A 22,550-nucleotide genomic window follows, 5' to 3' on the forward strand; every position below is an offset into this window, starting at 1 on the left:
CACCATCTCAAAAAAATACATATATATGTGTGTGTGTGTATGTGTTGTGTGTATACATACACATATATATACGCGCACACACACACACACACACACATACACACAAAAGCTGGTTAAAATTCACTATAGAACAAAGTACTGAGGAACTGTTCCAACTCTTTGTGAAAGAAAAATTTTATGTCATGAACATGACTATCTATGATAATAGGGGCTGTGGTTGGTGTTGGAGCCATGTTTTGATATAGGTGGTGATTTTGTTGTGACAATTTTTGTGGCAAGATTTCAACTATATTGTAAAAAAGTAGAGCACCTGAAAGCAGTTTATTTCTCAATCAACACAGACAAAAAGGCACAAATACTGATATGCTAGACATAACTATATAAGACATAATTTCTTTTTCAGTTTCTATAGATACAAGAAATAAATAGAAATTTAATTACAGAACATATAGTCATGGACATAGAAATTTTAATCCACAAAATTCCATAAAATTTCAAACAAACTGAGAAGAGCTTCTCTTTACTTTGGGGTCAAAACCCAGCAATGACAATTTTGTGCTATGCTATATCTGCCAATTCCAGATCGGGGCAGAGGGAAGGTCCAGTGAGATTTATTATTTACCTTTCAAAATGCTGTATGCCTGTGTGACCAAAACTACTCTGAGAATGAAGAACTACAGGGAAAAGTCTAGGTATGGAATCACATGAAAGACAAAGCCAAATATTGGGAGCTATTTGGTTAATCAAGGATAAAGAGGTATTCTGTATAAGAAATACATTAGCCAATGCAACAAAACCCAAAGAAGTGAGAAGAATTAGAAGACAGTGAAAAATGGCATGAGGAAGATAAAATGGTAAGAAATACCAGAAAGTCATCCCTGGAGATGCTCTGGCTGTGGGTGTAGAATTGGAACTTAATGAAACAATACAGGAAGAACAGCAGTCAACAGAGAGGCCCATGCACTAGATCCTCTCCAAAACATACTGGAGGAGGAAAGCTCTAGTCTTTAAAATAAATGTCGTGGAGGTGGAATGGAAGAGGGAGTCCATGTGTCTCATCTGTCAGGTTGCACTGAACGTGAAGGAAAAAGCAGCCAAATGCTTGTTATGTTACCAGGACTTTAGGAAAATGACACTTGAAATTGCTGAAATTATTTTGTTCTTTTTTTTCCCAGAAGTGAAAAATTAAAGTCTTTGTGGCTGTTTATAATTTCCCTGTGAACAAACATTTTCTGTTAGCATACCACTGAGTGGGTCTATAATTTTCTCTCACTTCTTTCTAACTTTTTATTTTCCTTAATAATTATAGTCAAGGCAGAAACTTCTGGCACAATTCCATTTCTTTTTAAGCAAAATTCATAAATAAAAATACAGTAGCTTAAGCTTATTTCTTTTATCAAATGTGAGTGATATAAATTACCATATTTGCAGGTTTGAGGGGCAAGCAGGCAGAATTAAAATGGCACAGAGATAAAACTAAAGCCTCTGAAGTCAATGTGAATGTATATATTGTGTGTCTTCAATATGCTCTATCTGTGTATTAACTAATTGACCTCATATGGACTGAGGCCAAGAAATGAGCCTTTAAACAAGACATAGAAATGGGACGTCTGGGTGTTTAGGGAAAGGTGAGTACAATCCAGTAATTGGTTCTAAAACCTCCACTTATCTCCAAAGTTACAATCTCCATTATTGAAGACACATTATTGTTGTCAGGGATTTATAAACCTAAGGACCAAAAATACAACATAAAACTCTCAGGTCTGAGAAAAACGAAAATAAAAAACACAGAGCAGTGGCCATTTGATAAAGAACCCATCCAGTGCTTGGACCCGGGCTACAACTGATGGACATTCCATCTTGCCTGAAGTTTTTCCATGCCAGAGAACTCATTTCGCTAAGAAACGCCTACTCTGCTGTGGGGCAGCTCTAACCCAAACCGTTTACTGGCTTCTCTGTACTGAGCTGTAATCCACCTTCTATCTGCCGGAACTAGTTGTTACAGCTACAAAAGAGAATAAAATCCCTCCCCTTCAACCTGGCAGCATTTTAAGGATCTGAAGCTATTGTGTGTACCTCTAGCACTCAAGTGTTTCTTCCCTGGGTTGGACATTCCCAGTTCCATTACCCAGTTTCCAGACCCCATATAGGCCATGTGGCTACACACTCCTCCAGGTACGCTCTAGTTTTGTTACTGCTCCTTTTGAAATATGGTACTAAGAATCAGAGACCTTTTGGCTTTCTCACCCATAGGATAATTTCAAAGCCAGTCTCACTCAGAGGCTTTTGCTGAAGTTTCCCAAATGGAAAGTAATGTAAATTCCAGCCAGAGGTCACCAGTCTCTGACTGAGCACAGGAAATGACTGCGGACGAATAACTTTCACCTTATTCCTGGGAATAAAAATAAAGAACATTTTTTCTTACAATGAAAGGAAAAGTGCACAGAGGAATATTCTGAACATATATGAGGGATCATAAAAGAAAAAGAAATTACGTAGGAATATTATTCTGTGCTTCTACCTCCTTAATTCACCTGAATTTCTCCTCTTTCAATCATCTGACGTTTCCTTCTTCTTTTGAGATGCTTCTCTCCTTGCATTATACATGACAAGGAGTTTCTCCTCCTTCCCACCTGCCCCATGTCCACCTGACTTCTCTCATACCACTGACTCAAGCATTTGATCTCTTCTGCACAAGGAGGCAGAAGGAGCTGCTGATACTGGACTGGCCTTGCTCCTTGTCTGTCCCTCTCCTCTGCCACCTCCTCCTGCTCTGACAGGGTGATGGTTTAATTGCCAGGAGTGGCAGTGGGTAACCGAAACATCACCAGTAAGACACTGCTCTAGGAAATACTCCATGCTCCCTAGCACCTGCCAGAGGAGGACCACTTGCACCCAACACAGCATGAGAAGCACGATAAATCCATGGGAAACGATGTCACATGGACTTAATTCTTCCTTCTGCCTTGTCCTTTTTCTTAAACGCTCCTCGTTATGGGCTGAATTATGCTCCCATAAAAGGTGTGGAAGTTCTAACTCCCAGTAACTCTAAATGTGACCTTGTTTGGAAATAGGGTCTTTGCAGATTATTGAGTTAAGCTGAGGCCCTTAGGGTCCACCTGGGCCCTAATTCAATATGACTGGTGTCCTTATGAAAAGGAGAAATTTGGACATAGAGGCACACACGCATACAGGGGAGACCATGTGAACACACAGGAGAAGAATGCCATCTACAAGCCAAGGAGAGAGGCCTGGAACAGGTCCCTCTTTAGCGCTTTCAGAGGGAGCATGGCCTGGACAACACCTTGAGTTTGGACTTCTGGCTTCCAGAACTGCAAGACAACTAAATTCTGTTGTTCTAAGCCACCCAGTGGGGAGTACTTTGTTACAGCGGCTCTAGGAAGCATTACACTTCCTAGAGCTGTACACTTCTTTTTCCTCCTAATAACCTTTTGTTTTTTCCTAATGTTTTTCTTCTCTCCTTGCTAGTTCCTCCACATAGCAGTGGTAGCAGCTTTAGACTGCTTACATCCCTTGCTAGTGGAGGGAGTAGAAAGAATAAGTTCCACAAAGAAGAAATGACTTTAAGTTGCCCTTGTGTTCCCTCATAAAGTCAGAAAAATAGTGTAAGCCTCTATCTCTTTCTTTTCTCTCCCATTTGTTCTAAATTTGTTTCGCCACCTTTTCCTGCTCAGTGCAAATTTGTATGTTTAACACATTCATTCCATAGGGATTGCTATTGTTCTATTTGTCTATTTATCTTTACCCCAGAAGTTATTTAATCAGCTTGCTGGATTTTTTATCGCCATTTTTACTTGTCACTGTTGACAAGCAAACAAAAATATGTATTAGGGAGAAGCTTTAATGAGGGAAAGGGAATTCCAGTGAAAAAGATAAGAATGTTCCCTCTCCAATCCCTAATGAAATTGATTTAAAAACTAAAATAAAATAAGAATATGCATACCTAGTAGGATATTCTAGAACAAGGGTTACTGCTAAAAGTAAAATCTTAGACTTTTACTAATTATTTAAGACGTTAAGGTCTTACTTTTTGAGCTTTAATAACATCTCACATTCCAATGCCATTGTAAGTTTACCACACCAAGACAACTACACTTATTCCAAAGTTGACTTTTTTACAGTAGTAAATAAAAATTTTAAAAACCAGGAATGAGGGAGAGACCAATGTACATAAAAGCAATTTGTAAATGGAAGACACATCATGCTCTTCATGCCCCCAAACTTCTTTCTACAGATTATTGGCAAAGGCACTTATTAAGTCCCTACTTATTCTAAGTGCTGAGTTAAACGGTCCAAATGGACTGTAGCCCTCTCTGACTTATGAATGGGAAGTATTCCAAAAGTTATTGTACATTAATCTCCTTAGTACTTAAAGCAGACTTTCAGCCAGGCATGGTGGCTCACGCCTGTAATCCCAGCACTTTGAGAGGCCGAGGTAGGTGGATCACCTGAGGTCAGGAGTTCGAAACTAGCCTGGCCAACATGACAAAACCCCATCTCTACTAAAAATACAAAAATTAGCTAGGTATGATGGCACACACCTGTAATCCCAGCTACTTGGGAGGCTGAGGCAGGAAAATTGCTTGAACCCAGGAGGCAGAGGTTGCAGTGAGCCTAGATCGGGCCACTGAACTCTACTGGGCAATAGAGATGGACCCCGTCTCAAAAAAACAAAAACAAAACAAAACAAAAACACAGACTTTTATATTCATTAGTTCATCCTTTCAACAGATGTTTATTTAGTGCCTCTAAATGCCAGACACTGCTAAGGATTCAGTGGTAAGAAAGTAGGCAGGGTCTCTGCCTTGCCTTTTCTGAGCAAATAAGCTAGTGAGAGAGACAGGCATTATTTCAGTATTAACAATGCGAGCAGATTGCTAGAAAATGGACTAAGGACTATGAAAGTGTGGGTAGTGAGAGGACAGACAATGGGGTCAAACTTACAGAAATAAGGTGTTATAAGCCAGCATAATGAAGGGCGGGGGAGGCCACAAAACAGCTTCCGAGTGGAAGGAACACAATGTGTGAGACGGAGATGAGAAGGGACCACACACCATGTGTGATAAGGAGATGAGAAGGGGCCACAGTAGTTACGTCTCTAGCTCAAGCCACAGATCCCTGTGACCTGTAAGAGGTGGCACTCTATCAACACTAATCCACATTCAAGATCCCAGGAAAAGATGGCTGGGGGTGCCCAAGATAGAGTGTGGAGTGCAGAGAGAGAAAAGGCAGCATTTTGACATAGACAACTGTTTCCTGGACATCTTCCAAAATTATTTTATGCTTTCTCCTTCTCTAATCTCCAGGTCCTCGTGTGCCCTTGAGCTGTGGACTCCAACACTACTGTTTGCAAGAAGAAGATGGCAGGAAAGGATGGCCCTGCAAAGTGTGCGATCATGAGTGAGCATCTCTGTCTACTCAAACTGTGATTTCTTCATTGCAGCCGACTTAGTGAGGAATATCGGCGTGCTAAGTTATGAAATAATAAGAATGATAAAAGGCCTTTCTTGTGTATGTGTTTGCTCCAACCAATAGGACTGAAAAAAAAGTAAAGTAAAAAATTCAGGAAGGATAGAAGCAAATATTCTTGGGCAGGGGGGCACTGACTGGGAGATCAAATTATGGATCTGTTATTTTTTTCCCAACATGTTTCTGTTTCCTAATTGAACTCAGAGGTTCTCCGAAGCATGGTGCGTAATCCTTTGGCATTAAGAAGCTACTCTGGCCAGGCACAATAGCTCACGCCTGTAATCCCAGCACTTTGGGAGGCTGAGGTGGGCGGATCACTTGAGGTCAGGAGTTTAAGACCAGCCTGGCCAACATGGGGAAACCCCATCTCTACTAAAAATACAAAAATTAGCCAGGTGTGGTGGCACATGCCTGTAATTCCAGTTACTTGGGAGGCTGAGGCTGGAGAATTGCTTGAATCCAGGAGGTGGAGGTTGCTGTAAGCCAAGATTGTGTCACTGTACTCCAGCTTGGGAGACAGAGTGAGACTCTGCCTCAAAAAAAAAAGAAAAAAAAAAAAAGAAGAAGCTACTCTGCTTCTCACATGATGTAATAGGAAAAGATGTGTTGAGGATGCATAGAAAGGTGGGCTTGTGGTGGGTTGGGCATGTGGTGGGTTGGGCATGTGACATCATTTCCCATGGATTTATCGTGCTTCTCGTGCTGTGTTGGGTGCAAGTGGTCCTCCTCTGGCAGGTGCTAGGGAGCTTGGAGTATTTCCTAGAGCAGTGTCTTGTTGGTGATGTTTCGGTTACCCACTGCCATTCCTGGTTTCTGCAATTAAACCGTCACCTTGTCAGAGCGGGAGGAGGTGGCAGAGGAGAGGGACAGACAAAGACCAAGGCCAGTCCTGTATCAGCAGCTCCTTCTGCCTCCTCGTGCAGAAGAGTTCAGTACCAATGCAGCAGGAAGAGGAACAGGAAGCCAGAGGGTGGAGTGCCTACCAGGGTTTTCACCTACAAGGAGCACAAACAAAGCTTACACCATACCTGGGCACTCTCCCTAGTTCCACTAGAGAGATTCGGGAGGGCTGTCAGGGAGGTTGGGAAAGGATGATGTGGGACCACAGGCTTTGACAGTCTCTTGAGTAAGATTTCTAGCTGGCAAGCGAGAGATCCAGCTAGTGATGTTGGTAGAAGCTACCCTTTATCAACTCAGCTGGTCAATGTGATCACAGACAATAACAAATTGGCAGGTGTGCAAACCCCTGGATGTCTCTGCAAGAATTCTCAGAGCATATGCAGTCGGGTCAATACCGGAGCAACCACTTTGCATAATAGGGACAACAACAGCTGATGCTTGGTGCCCAGCACTGCTCTCTATGTCAAAGTATACCAACTCACTTAAAACTTTCAGTAATCTCTGAGGTGGCCAATATTTTTGCCTTTATATCACAGTTAAGTTTTGCTCAAAGTCATATACCTAGCAGAGTGGCAAAGCTGGAATTCCAACAATCAGCAGTTTGGCTCCAGAGTCAGGAGCCAAAACCATATAGTATGCAGGTGACTCGTTTAAACAGAGCATTTTATATCAAATACTGCCTCAACCTTAAGTCAAGCAAAGGGATTGGTGGAAGACTGGGTGATCTGAGTATCCAGGTCTCCGCCTGGACGGAGAACCATGCCCATTCATGCTGCTACCCCGATGGCAAAACCATCTCCAGCAGGCACCATAACAACTATTCTGCAGATGGGCATTTTTTTTATTTGTTTATTTATTTTTGAGAAACAGTTTCACTCGTTGCCCAGGCTGGAGTGCAATGGCATGATCGCGGCTCACCACAACCTCTGCCTCCCAGGTTCAAGCGATTCTTCTGCCTCAGCCTCCTAAGTAGCTGTGATTACCAGCATGTGCCACCATGTCCTGCTAATTTTTTTGTATCTTTTTAGTAGAGACGGGGTTTCACCATGTTGGCCAGGCTGGTCTTGAAATCTTGACCTCCCAAAGTGCTGGGATTATAGGCGTGAGCCACCGTGCCCAGCCCAAATGGGCATTATTACAATGGGCATTATTATAATGGACACTATAGTGCTGCAACTTCTTGGTCATAAATATCAAAATCCTTTAAAAATAATTCCACAGTTGGATGCCTTAAGGCTTGGGCTCCCAGACAGTCTTCTGTAGATATGTGAGCCAAGAGGAAAATACACATCTCTTCACGCAATAATCAAGTAAGGAAGTTTAGAAATTCAGAAGACAAGGGAGAGACATACCCCCACCCACCATATTCTTCCCCACAAGCCCGTAATTAACTCACCTATTAGGTAGTCCCTAGCTGATTGGAGAAACACTGGAGAGAAAAGCTTCAGGCCATACACAATGTAACTGGGAGGGTGCCTGGCTTTGGCCCCTGTATCAAGAAGCAAAATAAGGCCACACAGCACACAAAAATAGATTGGTCTGCTATACGTTATGATTTGGTTGTGTCCCTAGAAAACAAACACAATTTCTGAATGGTACCTTTTATTTTGATTAAATGACAAACGCCTCATAGTTAGTAATTCATACTGTATCTTATAACTTATACCATATAACACATTTTCCCCCAACCACCACAATTCATACACACACACACACACAAAACAGGAACAAAAGAAAAGAAAAAAGTCTGATTCTTATTCTGTCAAGCCAGAATAAGACCATCAAAAAAAAGTTATGCCTATCAATCTCAACAAGATTTACCTGAAAATTTAATTACCATCCTGAGAGAAAATCTAGATCTAATTCAATGCTTTCCCCAACAGTGAAACTTCCATTCATCTTGTTCATTTCAAGTGCAAAACTAATTTAAACCACTGTTTGCTGTACACTTGGGTGCCACTATTAATAAGAAATAGAATTATAATTTGTGGGCTTTAATTTCCTGGTATCTTAGAAAGCAAGACCATATGGGTACAAAGTTATACCTGCAGAGATTACATAAAATGTCTCAGTGTAGCACAATGGAGTAATTCAGTTTTAAAAATGTCTTATTCATACTACGTACAAAGCATTTCCCTGTGAGGGGTACCAAATATTTAGCAGACCTGATCTTATCCCTATACCTATTGTGATGAGGCAAAGTAGAATTATTTTTTATTCTTCTTGAATGGATAGAAAAATTAAGGAAAAGATACAACATCAACTTTCCAGGGCAAAAGCCAAGAAAAAATTTACATCTCCTAAATCAATGCACAATTTATAAGATTCAGGGGGGACAAACACAAGGAAAATGAATTGGGAAAAACGTCTTTGGCAATTCTTGAACTGCCTCGAGTGTAAAAAGGAAGGATTAAAGTGATATGGTTTCAGATGTGAATTTTTAAAGTCACTGCCTTGAACATGTTATATTTAGAAATGCAATTTAAATTGCCACTGCTTCTATAATAGAAATCGTCCTATTCTGAGACCATCTTTTAAGAGGAAGGAAAACACAGCCTGTCCATGGAGGCTGGCTATGTTTGGCCCAGAGTCCAGGCTCGGTCTTAAGAATACTTCTACTCTTATGAAATTTCCTTTTGAATCCAACTAGGTCATAGATTAATGGGTATGGGAATACTTTTGTTGCATTTTTAAAAACTGAAACTAAAGCCCACGTTCAATCTAAATGCATTTGTCATCAAGTGAATAGCAAAATAAATTTGTTGGTATAAATAACGATGCAGTATACAAATACACATGCAAATGAGACATTTCCTCAAACTGGCATGGTTTAGGAAATATAATTAAATAGCTACTTTCCACTTGCTCTGAGTTTTTTCTTGTATTAAAAGGTTAAAAATACATTATTCTAAAAATTAAAAGTCTTTGGCCTTTAACAAGTCTGAGATATTATTTTGAATCTTCCAAGTCAAACCTTACTGGGCATGGGGAGGTTTTCTTTGTATTTGTAATTTATGAAACAAAACTTACAGCACTGTTACAGAGAGCCTGCTCTCAACACCATGTTCCTGCTTTACCACATTTCCCCATCCTATGTTTTGGGTCCCCAAACTATACTAAGTATTTTGCTAATGCAACGCACATAAACCACTTTTTTTTGAGACCCAGTCTCACTCTGTCGCCCAAGGCTGGAGTACAGTGTTATGATCTTGGCTCACTGCAACCTCCATCTCCCAGGTTCAGGTCTTTCTCCTGCCTCAGCCTCCCGAGTAGCTGGGACTTTACAGGCACCCGCCACCATGCCCGGCTCATTTTTTGTATTTTTAGTACAGATGGGGTCTCACTATGTTGGCCAGGCTGGTCTCAAACTCCCAACCTCAGGTGATCCGCTCGACTCAGCCTCCCAAAGTGCTGCGATAACAGACCTGAGCCACTGTGCCTGGTTACTACTTCTGTTTGCCTCAATTTCTGAGAACACCTGCTAATAAAAAGTCCCTGCTCTTCAATTCCTACTTCCATAGATGAATCAATCATCAAATCTCCTAAGGACTGATTTTTTAATTTTTTCAATAGAAAAATTCCAGTACCTCCACCAGCTAAAGTCTGATCATAATCTCTTAAAAACTCACTTGACACCATCAGTCCCTATCTGCTTTTAACCTTTAAATACACTGTGGGGAGCACCAATGGAATTCAGCTGTGGAGCATCTTGCAAGGCTATTGCACAAAAGCAGATCTCTGTGCACATTTGCATTTTCCATCAGCCCTACCTCTATAAGTCATCTCATGACCCAAGTGCTAGTCTCAGTGCAGAGAAGGAGCAAGGTTCAAGACTCGAACAAAAACTCCAGGAGTCCTGCCTGTGGCAAGCAGCGGTGAGTGTGGCTAAGTGATGAGGCCATCCTAATTATCCTCTTAGAGACAGTGGAATGGTCAGCTGCTTCGAATGTTCTGTTGTTGTGAAGGGGGGAAAAAGGTTTTTGTTGTAAGGGAGCTGGGGCGTCTGGGAAAATTGTAGAGGTGCACGGCTTAGCCTCAAGGGGAATCACCTGAGGTCTGTGCACTGCCTGGCCAGGCTGCCTCCATCCTCTCTCTCAGCTCTGCTGCATGTGCCAGCTCCAGGCTTCATTCCCTGGAACAGCAGACAGACCCTGACACCTGCTGAGTTGACAGATGTTCCTGTCTCTCCCACATTCAGCATTTTTTTATTTTAAAAAAGAAAAAATCTTGCTTTGTCACCTAGGCTGGAGTGCAGTAGCATGATCATAGCTCACTGCTGCCTCCCTCTCCTGACCAGCTACTCTTTTTGACAACTGATGTAAAACAAGAACAGCCACAATAGCTAATGTTTGGCCTTTCCTGCATCCCAAGCACTGAGTGTCCTACGTACTTCAAGCGTATTCATGTAGCAGCAAACTCTCAGAACACCCTGAGAAGCACATACTATTCTCCTTTTGATAAGACTAAACTGAGACATAAGGGTGAAGAAACTGTCCCAGGCCTCACCCACAGAAAACAGCATGGCAGAGTAAGGACTGGAGCTCCATTTGCCTGGCTTCCTCCACCGACCATGGGGAGGCATGCATGTGGCACTGCATTCTCCAGACCCAAGGACTCAGCCTGACATCACAAAATTTCACTCATAATCATCACTCTTTAAACACAGAATGTGAACGTTACTCATGCGAAGCAAATTCAGAGAGTGAGGAAAGCATCTGTGATAGTCTTAGGGTATCAGTTTTTTCAAAGGACTCTGGGCAGAGAACAGGGCTCCTCACCTGCGGAAGGTGTAGAAAACCCAGACATTCTCTGCCCATTTCTCTGCTGTTGCCCTGTGACATTATGGTCACTGCAACAAGGGTTTGCTGTGTTTTATGGTTTCTCACAATGGTGTAGGTTAGTTTAATTAACCATTATTTTTTGGTGGTTGTTGATGATTTCATTTTTACTTTAGCTTTAGCAGTTCACTTGTGCATTCAGAGCCATCCTAAATGTTCGTAATGCTCTTTGGTTCCCGTTGTATGTGCAGCAAACAAGGACAGCTGGGGGTGGGCACCCATCATCCCACTGCGACCCTGAACAGCAACTATTTTATGATCCACACTTTGTATATACAAGAGAATTCGAAATATTTTAAAGAATTCTCTTCATATGGAAGAGAAGCAGCAGGCAAAGGGTTAAATAATTCTCAACCGGTTACTATTGAGATATTAAGATGCAACGTCAATTTAAATATAGCAGAAATGTGATAGGCTACTTTAAAAATTGAAAAGAAATAGGCAAATACGATTGTTTAAGCTTAGTTTATCGTTGAATTCTACAGAACAATTTATGTTAGGTCCAACTTCATAACTTTCAGATCTGTGAACCATGACAAAATGGCAGATGCAGTTGTCCAGGCAAGACGGCAGTGAAATGGGCATCAAAGTGTTCATCAAGTGCTACCAGGGCACTCCATTCCGCTACCTCCTAGTTCACGTACTTTCCCCCTGTCTCAGCACTGCCCTCAAAGGCAGTGAAAGAGAGCAGAAAGAGTGGTGATCTACATTCTGACTTTAATCAATGGTAGAAATTAAGTATCATTTGAAATGGTTTCTGTTTTAAAGAGTACCGTTTTGAGCAAAGACACAATTGAATATCATTTGAGAACTTTTCATCAAGATCCACTAAAACTAAGTTGACCTTCTTATTTCTTAGGATTGAGTATTGGGAAATTATTTCATGTCATTCAAAATCATTCCTCTAATAAACCCTACATTGGCCAGGTGATCAAGGTCAACATCAACAGAGACAAATCATATTGATAATTTGTCCCGTTGATGTGATGTGATCCATATAACATGTTACCTCTGTGGTTTTCCTCCGGAAATCCATAATCCCAATCTTATCATGAGATAAACGTCAGAAAAATCCCAACTGAGAAACGTGTATAAACTACCTGACGGGTCCTCAAAACTGTCAAGGTCATCAAAAGCTATCAGTATATTGCCAGTCTATGTTCCTCGGATTTCTTCCAGTATGCACCTCACCCTATATATATTTTTAAGTTGCCCGGAAACTATTTCCTTTTAGAATCAGGCTAATTTTTTTTCAGGCTTAAGGAAAATCTGAGAAATTATCACAGCCAAAAGGAGCCTACAGAGACATGGTAGCTATTACAAGGTAATTTGGTGCCCTGGATGGGAACCTCAAGCAGAAAAAGGATATTAGGTAAAAACCAAGGAAATCTGAATAAAATGTGGACTTTAATAATAATGTATCAATATTGGTCCATTAATTGCAACAAATGTATAATATTGTGACTAATGCATGAAGTTAATACAGTGAAACTGGGAATGGAGTATACAGACATTCTCAGTACCACTTTCCCAATTTTTCTGTAGATTTAAAACTATTCTAAAATGAAAGGTTTACTAACAAAAAATAATCCTCAATAATTTCTATATAACCTGAAGTAGATACCAAATGTCTTCACTGAATAGCAGCAACAGTTAATTGAATAGAATGCATAACAAGCTGTAGCCCTCACTCTTTGCAGTTTGTACTGTAAGGAATCAAGACACATATGTAAAGAGGAAGGAAGCATTTACAGAGGACTTAGTATACTTAGTATACTCTAGGATATGCTAAAGCCTGCACTGGGCATACTACATACATTGCCCAGTGCGCTCTTCTTTTTTTTTCTTTTTTGAGACAGAGTCTCACTCTGTCACCCAGGCTGGAGTGTAGTGACGTGATCTTGGCTCACTGCAACCTCTGCCACCCGGGTTCAAGCGATTCTTCTGCCTCAGCCTCCCGAGTAGCTGGGATTACAGGCACCTGCCACTGCGCCCAGCTAATTTTTGTATTTTCAGTAGAGACGGGGTTTCATCATCTTGGCAAGCCTGGTCTTGAACTCCTGACCCTGTGATCCACCCGCCTCAGCCTCCCAAAGTGCTGGGATTACAGGCGTGAGCCACTGTGCCCAGCCGCCCAGTGCATTCTTTATTAAATCCAACTGATGTTATTCTGATTATCCATATTTTGCACAAACATAAAAATACTGCTAACAATTGCTAAGTGCTTCAGGGCCAGATACTGTGCTAAACACCCAGGGACACTACATTGTTTCCTTCTCTTGCAATCCTGTTTTATTATTTATTCCTCTTTTGCAGATGAAAAACCTATGATTGAGAGAAGTAAGTTTCCCAGGCTCTCACACCTCACACATGGTAAGGCTGGATTCAAATATGAACCCTGTATGCTTTTGGTTACTCCAATATTTCTCAACGTGTGAACTGTGTTTGCCTCCACCATAATGACCTGGGAGTGTGTAAAAATGCAGATTACCGGGTGCTGTCCCAGCCAGTAGAGGGGAGGCGGGAAATGGAGCTCTGCCTCTGCCTTGCCCAAGTGATCCCGGGCACACAGCTCTAGTTTTTCACTGCCTCTTGGATATTCTACTGAACTTTGCTTTCTGGGTTATTATTAGTGGTTACTGTCAGTTAGTCCTCTATGGATACCTGTGTAAGCAAATTAATATCTTCATTCCCCATTAATATATTGCCATCTCTGATCCTCAAATTGCAAAGTTTCAGTTAGACAGTATCCAACTCCTAATCTTTCTAAGCTCTCCCAGACCTATTTTCTTTTAGAATCAAACTAATTTCTTTTGACCCTAGGGGCTACTGTATCATACCTGTTGTCATGCCATTATTATTAATTCTGCATTTAAAACTGAAATACAGTGTTATGCAAAAATTTTATTTTCATTTCACTATCTTCTGATTTTAACAACTTGCTCAAAATATGCCACCTGTGCTCTTAGAAGCAAGCAAAAAAGAAAGGTCTGTCAATCACTCTAAGAGCAAAAATTGGCTGAATTTATTAATAGCTACCCTCCACAAATGTGCAAAGTAGTGCAGTCTGAAAAGCAGTTTGGTTCTTTTCACAGCCCATTATGAATAAAAATTAGCAGCAAGCTTGAGAACCGTCTCTGTGTCCCAAACCTGGGTTCCTGCTCCTGACCATCTCCTTTCTAAAGCTTTCTACCTACAAATGGGAGATAATAAATCTGTCTTCTAAATACTCACATGGTTCAGTCAGATTGCAATAGGAAATATTTTATAGCTACCATATTTTGTTTCTTCATTAGAAGTACTGGAGAAATGCCAACCCAAATCAGAGACTAATCTACTTAGAAATCTGTGTAAGCAAATTAATTACTGCAATAAACATAGTTAAATGTCTGACTATGTCTTACAGAAGCGATTTCTTACTGTCTCACTATATGACATGCTTGCTCAGATAAAGGAATAGCAGCTTGATTAATTCCTCTAGGAACTAAAATAACTCCAACCTAGAGCAGTGGCATAGGGGCCACAGTAACAGACATTACAAATCCACAAGGATTACGCAGCTGTACTTGCCATCCACCTTTACTGGCATGTCCTGCATTATTTCTGAAAGGACATGCAGGAAAGGAATGTTTAACAGCATAGAACACCCCTCCCCAGAGTCACGCAGAAAAAACAGCGACACGGAAGTGCAGTTAGGAGTGAGGAGAGTTGACTAAGGCAGGAGAATGGTGATGTGGCATCTAGGGTGGGCTTGAACAAAAAAGCTTCAAAGCTGTACATCTCTCTCACACCACCTAACCCAGATTTCTGATGATAATCACAACAATACATCTCAATACCCTAATTATGCTGCTTCTACTTATCTTGACATTCAGACTCTAGGATAAAAGAAGACGTATTACATGTAAACCAATTATGGGGAACAGAGGAATTTAACAAGATAGCAATGCATGCCATGTGATCGTCCAATTATAAGCTTTTCTTAATTACTGTGAGCTAAACAGGAGCTATCACAGATTGAAAAATGGGTCCTAAATCCTGGATATTTTTTTTTTAAAAGCACAACAGAGGGAAAACCAAGCTTTCTTTCATTGGGAGGGTTTTCCAGGGCCACAGCAGATTGCCACAACAAAGGAGATAGTTGCTTAGCAAGCTGGGGAGTCTACCTGGCAGTGAACTCAGTACAGAGGCACGTGGCCCAGACGCCTGCAAGCGGCACTGCCTGTCCCACAGCACCCACCCCGTAGGCCACCGTGGATGAGCAAAGGGGCAGCAGGCTCAGAGGAAAGCACATGTGTGTGTTTCAGAGTTCACAAAATAATGCCAGGGCACCAACAGATCAGCATAGGTGAGCTCAGAGTCTTTGTTACAAATCAGCTCAAAGTTACAGAGATGAAAAGTTAACAATATATGTAAAAATGTGGGATAAAGAGATTAGCTTCATGTAAAAAGAATGAATGATTCAGGGAAATTGAAGTTAAAACCACAATGAGCTATCACCTCATGCCTATTATGATGGCTTTAATCAAAAAGACAAAAGATAACAAGTGTTGGCAAGGATCTGGAGAAAAGGAAACCCTTCTACAATGCTAGTGGATATGGAAATCGGTACAGCCATTATGGAAAACAGTATGATTTCTTAAAAATTCTATTTTTTTTTTTGAGAAAATCTAGCTGGAAGTTGGCCACTATACACTTACATATATATTTGATATTTCTATTTTATATTCAATATAGAGAGCTAGGTACAGGCTTGGCCCTTTGACTAGATTTTGGCTTTTTCCTTGTCTTCAACACAGACAGACAAAAAATTCTATTTTTGAATATGATCCAGCAACCCCACTTCTGAAAATATATCCAAAGGAAATAAAATCAATATGTCCAAGAGATAACTGCATCACCATGTTCATTGCAACACTCTTCACAACAGCCAAGACATGATATCAACCCTAAATGTTCCATCAACAGATGAATGGATAAAGAAGATGTGGTATACACATATAATAGGAATATCATTCAGCCTAAAAAAAACAAGATCATCCTGTCATTTGCAACGACACTGATGAATCTAGAGGACATACATTATTAGGTTAAGTGAATTAAGTCAGGCACAAAAAGGAATATACTGCAGGATGTCACTTACATATGGAATCTAAAAAAGTTGAACCCAAAGAAAAAGAGAATAGAATGGTGGTTACCAGGAGGCAGTGGGATGGGGAATGAGGAAAGATTGGCTAAAGGGTACAAAGTTTCAGCTGGACAGGAGGAAGGAGTTTTGAAGATCTTCTGTATAGTATGGTGACCATAGTTAATAATAATACACTGTTTTACTCAAAAATCGCTAAGAGAGTAGATTTTAAATGTTCTCACCAGAAAAAAATAACTATATGTGGTTATAGATATGTCAAACAGCTTGATTTAATAATTCTACCATGTATACATATACCAAAACATCACCCTGTACCCCATAAGTATATACAATAAATTTTTAAAAATAAGAATAATGATTCATGCCCATATAATTATATCACTAAAAAGAGCTAACATTTATTGAGCAACCTCTATGTGTCAGGCACTGTTATAGCACATTACATGGATTACTTAATCCATGTAGGCATTTCCATTAGACTTATTTACACATAGGGAAACTGAGGCATGAAGTGGCCCAGTAGATTGTTCAATGTCAAACATTCAAGTGGAGGAATCAGGACACAAAGACAGGCAGTCTGAGGACAACGTCTGTGGGATCTTCCCCCCAGACTGCTCAGTCTTTGCTGACTTGAATCCAGTGGGATAGGAAAAACTCTGCACACACTCTCCACCCCTGCCCCACACCTTCGCCCACACCACCCACACCATGCTCTCAGATCTAGCTGGAAGCTGGCCACCATGCACTTACATATATATTCGATATTTCTATTTTACATTCAATATAGAGAGCTAGGTACAGACTTGGCCCTTTGACTAGATTTTGGCTTTTTCCTTGTCTTCAACACAGACAGACAAGAAAAACTACTTGCCTGTATTGGAAACTTACGTGTATTGGTGAGGCGGGGTCAGGCTGAACACTCTAAAACACAAATCAGAAGTGTCTGTGTCATCATCTCATGATTTCAAGGCTACATTAGTGACAGCACACGCTACTGGTAAGAATTAGATATGGTCTTGCCTTTAGCAGGGAGTACTGGCAGCTGGCCATGACGAGGCAGAAGAGGAGCACCCACATATCTTTGCAAAAGCCTCGGCTTAAGGTCAGAAATCCAAGGAGGGAAACCAGGACAATGAGTAAAATCGCCAGTACATTCTCCTTGATGTCTTCAGTTCTGTGCAAAATATATACATAAAAGCAAAAAAAAAAAAAAAAAAAAAAAAACCAAAAAAATAAAAGTAAGTTTTGCCTTTTTAAAAAAGTTTATTTTATTATTTTTTGAGACAGAATCTCACTCTATCCACCAGGCTGGAGTGCAGTGGCGTGATCTTGGCTCACTGCAAGCTCCACCTCCCAAGTTCAAGCGATTCTGCTGCCTCAGTCTCCAGAGTAGCTGGGACTACAGGCACACACCAACACACCTGGCTAATTTTTTTGTATTTTTTTTAGTAGAGACAGGGTTTCACCATGTTAGCCAGGATGGTCTCGATCTCCTGACCTCGTGATCCGCCTGCCTTGGCCTCTCAAAGTGCTGGGATTACAGGTATGAACCACCATGCCCGGCCAGTTTTGCCTTTTTTTTTTTTTTTCTGAGACGGAGTCTCGCTCTGTTGCCTGGGCTGGAGTGCAGTGGCCAGATCTCAGCTCACGGCAAGCTCCACCTCCCGCGTTTATGTCATTCTCCTGCCTCAGCCTCCCGAGTAGCTGGGACTACAGGCGCCTGCCACCTCGCCCGGCTAGTTTTTTGTATTTTTTAGTAGAGACGGGGTTTCACCATGTTAGCCAGGATGGTCTCGATCTCCTGACCTCGTGATCCACCCGTCTCGGCCTCCCAAAGTGCTGGGATTACAGGCTTGAGCCACTGCGCCCAGCCCAGTTTTGCCATTTTTAAACAGAATGCCTTCATGTTTCCAAAAAAATGAACCATGACAACACAGTAGTTACCTTAAGCAAGACTTTACTCCCCTAGGAGATTTTAAGGTCTCTTTCTTTACTTATTCCTCATGCTATATAAACAAAATCCAACTTAACACCAGATTTTTGTTGTCGAAGCAAATAAAATCTCATCCCATTGGATCTCCTTGGCTACTAAACTGGGTTTACTGGCAAAATGTAGTTAATGATTCTATCCATGACCATGAAACGTGTTTCAGATAAAGAGCTTCACTGGTTCCTTTCAATGGAAGGGGGTGTAAGGGGGATGCATTCACACCTGGCCTAAGCAGACAATCATTTCCAGATAAAACTTTTAGTGTCCGAGTTTACTGTCAAATTTCAGGAGCCAGGAGTGCTCCAGCAGGAGAGTTAAGGGTGAACTGCAACTTCCTGACAGTGCAGAGGGCTGGCCCTGGGGTATGTTGGGTCCACACTGTCTTGCTGGGTGACTCTTGTATGGACTCTCCAATACAAGGTGTAGGGTCGAGAGGTGGGGTCATCCAGAGGTGGAGTGTTACCAGGTGGGTATGCAAAGGACAACGTAAGGCTGTTTCAGGATAGAGACAGGAAGGGGCTACAGGGCTGGATCAGGTAGCCTAGGTAGAATAGGGAGAAAACTGAAGATGGCGAGGGCTGCAAGGTAAGAGACATATGGTGGGGCAAATTGCTGGAGAGGACTGAGGAACATTTGAGGAAGTCAGAGAGAGATACGAAGAATGAGCAGACAGGATTATAATGTCAGAGGTGGAAGACTTCTGTGAGAGGATAAGATGCAGGGTGAGGCCATGGAAGGGAGTGGCAGAAACAGAGTCACAGGGGATGGCATGGACCACAGGGTCAGGGAACAAGGGGCCTGGGTGTTTGGGTCGGTCATTCACAAGGATTCTGAGTATACATCTCACCTTTCCAGTTTTTGCTCATATATCTGTTTTTCTACCCCACTAAGCTGATATCTTTTTTAGACAGGAATAATTGACTACTTTGTGCCTAGCAGGTAGGCTATTGTGAACATTTTAAAAAAATTAATAGGCTATATTTTTGAGAGACATTTGTGATTCACAGCACAACTGAGGGGAAAGTATGGAGTTCCCACATAGCCCCTCCCCACAGACACATACATACAGCCTCCTCCACCATCAGCCTCAACTGATGAACCAACACTAACACGTCATTATCCATCAGTATCACCCAAAGTCCATAGTTTACATTTGAGTTCACTCTTGGTGTTGTACATTGGGTTTTGGCAAATGTATAATGACATGTCTCCACCAAATGGGAACTCTAGTGAAAGTTCCACTGCTAAAAATCTTCTGTGCCCCACCTATTCATCGCTCCCCCACCCTAAGCCCTGGCAACAATTGATCTTTTTATTGTCTCCATAGTTCTGCCTTTTCCAGAGGGCCATATAGTTGGAACGATACGGTATGTAGCCTTTGCATATTGGCTCCTTTCTTTAAGTACTATGCATTCAGTGTTCCTCCATGGCTCTATGGCTTGGTGCCTTACTTATTTTTATCTCTTATAGCATCTCACTTTATGAAGATAACACAGTTTGTTTATCCATTTGCCTCTTGACAGATATCTTGATTGCTTCTGAGTTTTGGCAATTATAAATAAAGTTAAACATTCATGTGCAGTGTTTTGCATGGACGTAAGTTTTCAGCTCATTTGGGTAAACACCAAGGAGCATGATTGTTAGATCGTGTGGTAACAATATGTTTAGTTTTATAAGAAACTGCCAAATTGTCTTCTGAAGTAGCTGTACCATTTTGCATTCCCACCAGCAAAGAATGAGAGTTCCTGTTGCTCCACATCTTCACCAGCATTTGGTGTTGTCAGTGTTTTGGATTTTGGCCATTCTAACAGGTATGTCTGGTATCTCATCGTTGCTTTAATTTGTAATTCCCTAAGGACTATTGATGTTGAGGGTCTTTTCATATGCTTATTTGTCATCTGTATATCTTCTTTGTTGGGGTGTTTATTTGGGCCTTAAGCCCATTTTCAGGTTGTTCTTTTCTCTTACCGTTGAGTTTTAAGTGTTCTTTGTATACTGGATAACAATCCTTTGTCTTTCAAAATATTTTCTTCCACTCTGTGGAACATTTTTTAACGAATGAAAAAATGAGTGAAAAAGAACCCGTATCTAATGCTGACACTTGATGCTTCAATAGCTAACAAAAATGAGAGAAACAGTAAAGAGAAAACTTTTGAAGAAATGAACAAATGCATGAATCATTTGATAGGGACTTTTCATAATTTCAGACAGATAGCTATAGAGATGATTGATTGATAGATATGTATACAGATTTCACAGATTCAAAGAAATAGAAAAATAAATAACTATAGTAAAATAAGTCTGGAGCTGAGGCTGCCAAGAGGCATAGCCTTGGGCCGCCTACATAAGGAAGGACAGGAAAGTCTGAGGACAACAGCCAGGAGAAGGAAAACAATGGGTGATTTGGTTGACTGAACTGTAGCTGATATATTACAGAATAATAGAAGTAGGGTAGAAAGATAACATACAAATATATAGAAAGGCTGAGTATTCAGATAACCATGAGGCTCAAGCTGAATTTTTTTTTTTTTAATCTGGGGAAACCAAAATATATTTGGCAAAAAGGAAATTGTGGGTATCTTTTATTTTCCACTATGCACTTTTAATAGTGCTCAATATATTTGGTGTGTTCAGGTCCATAAAATTCATGATGCTCATAACATTTTGATGGATACTTAAAAATATCCAAAGGTCTTGGAAATAAAATTTCAAAGAAAAAAAAAAAAAAAACTTTTTTCTCTTTGGGGAGGGGAAAGAATAAGGTTCCTAAAAGGTATTTTTCCTCTAAATTCTTCTCTGCCAGGATTCAATTCCTCTGCCCCCAGGCTCCCACTCCTCCCTTCCTCAGTTTCTTGTTTATCTATCTTTAAATATTGGGTTACAAAATTTACTTGCCAGACAAAGAGTGACATGACTAAGGCTGTACTTTTGAAAGATTTATCATGCAGAGGTGTACAAGGTGCACTGGATGGGGAAGAGACCAGAGTAAGGATAAACAAAACTCCCAGGAGAGGTAATGAGGGCCTGGGAAACTCACATGGCTGGGGAATAGGAAGGAACCCCTGACTCAGGGACACAATTCAGAGTGAGGCTGAGAGAACTCCAAATAGATTACGGACAATGAGGGACTGATTGAAAGAATAAAGATGACCCCAAGATTTCCACCTGAGAAGAAAAGGATCATGGCAGAACCCATGGCAGAAATTAGGAAGGGGAGCCGATTTGCAAAGGAAAATTGGTTTCTTCTTTTATGCAGCAGAAGTGCTCTGTACCGCTCTAGCTGCTTTGACATCAGTGAACAAAAGGGATGGGAGCTTCCTTTCTCATGAGTGGTGCCATAAGTAAGTATGAAGAAAAAAAGTTCAGTAAAATATACAGTATGTAAACGTAGATGCAACAGAAAAAAGAATAGCACAAGGCAAGAGAAAAGGTGAGGGAGTTGGCACTGCAAATGTCTGGGAGACAAATGCTCCATGCTGCAGGAACTGCCAGTACAAAGGTCTTAAGCTGGAGGACTGCCTGGCATGCTTGAAAGACAAAAGGAAGGCCAGTATGGATGCAGAAAAGCCCACAGGGATAGTGGGAGATCAGGCCAGAAAGCAAATTAGTGGCTACAGCATGAGGGACTTGTGGGCATTGTGAGCACTTTGATTTTCATTCTGAGTGAAATGGGGAGCCGTTGCTGGGCAGTCAGCAAAGCAGTGACATTGAAAAGCCTGACTGTGTTGTGTTAAGAATACTGTTCAGGGGCTGAGCATGACGGGCACCTGTGATCCCAGTTACTTGGGAGGCTAGGGCAGGAGGATCGCTTGAGCCCAGGATTTTGTGACCAGCCTAGGCAACAGTCTAGGCAAATGAGTCAGTAATGTGAGAAGTTAAAAAATAAATAAATAAATAAAAAGTTATACAAAGACAATGAATGGTTATAAGCAGGGAAGATGCTATTGCAGTAACCAGACGAGAGAGGAAATGGCTCAGACCAGGTGGTCACATTAACACTGAAAAGATGTAATAGATACACTTGGAAGGAACAATGAAAGTAACTTCCTATAAGAGACTGAATGTAGGTGTGAAAGGAAAGAAGACTCAAGGACAACTCCAAGATATTTAAGCAGAGAAACCAGAAGGATGAAGTTGTCATCACCTGAGATGGGGAAGACCACAAGCGGAGCAGGCTTGGGTG

The 22,550-nt window shown here is 41.1% G+C and overlaps 1 protein-coding gene across 1 annotated transcript in view; it reads right to left on the bottom strand.

The window, feature by feature from the left end:
- The window catches only part of PCNXL2 (pecanex-like 2 (Drosophila)), a 320,055-nt gene that overhangs the window by 225,581 nt on the left and 71,924 nt on the right, over positions 1–22,550 (bottom strand). Inside the window, 3 exon segments of the mRNA XM_011935752.1 lie at positions 7,787–7,958; positions 17,266–17,298; positions 17,398–17,551. Of these exon segments, the coding sequence (XP_011791142.1) occupies positions 7,787–7,958; positions 17,266–17,298; positions 17,398–17,551 (359 nt within the window).

The sequence above is a fragment of the Colobus angolensis genome, unplaced genomic scaffold, assembly GCF_000951035.1.
Source record: "Colobus angolensis palliatus isolate OR3802 unplaced genomic scaffold, Cang.pa_1.0 Scaffold148, whole genome shotgun sequence".
In the NCBI taxonomy this organism is placed as follows: Eukaryota; Metazoa; Chordata; class Mammalia; order Primates; family Cercopithecidae; genus Colobus; species Colobus angolensis.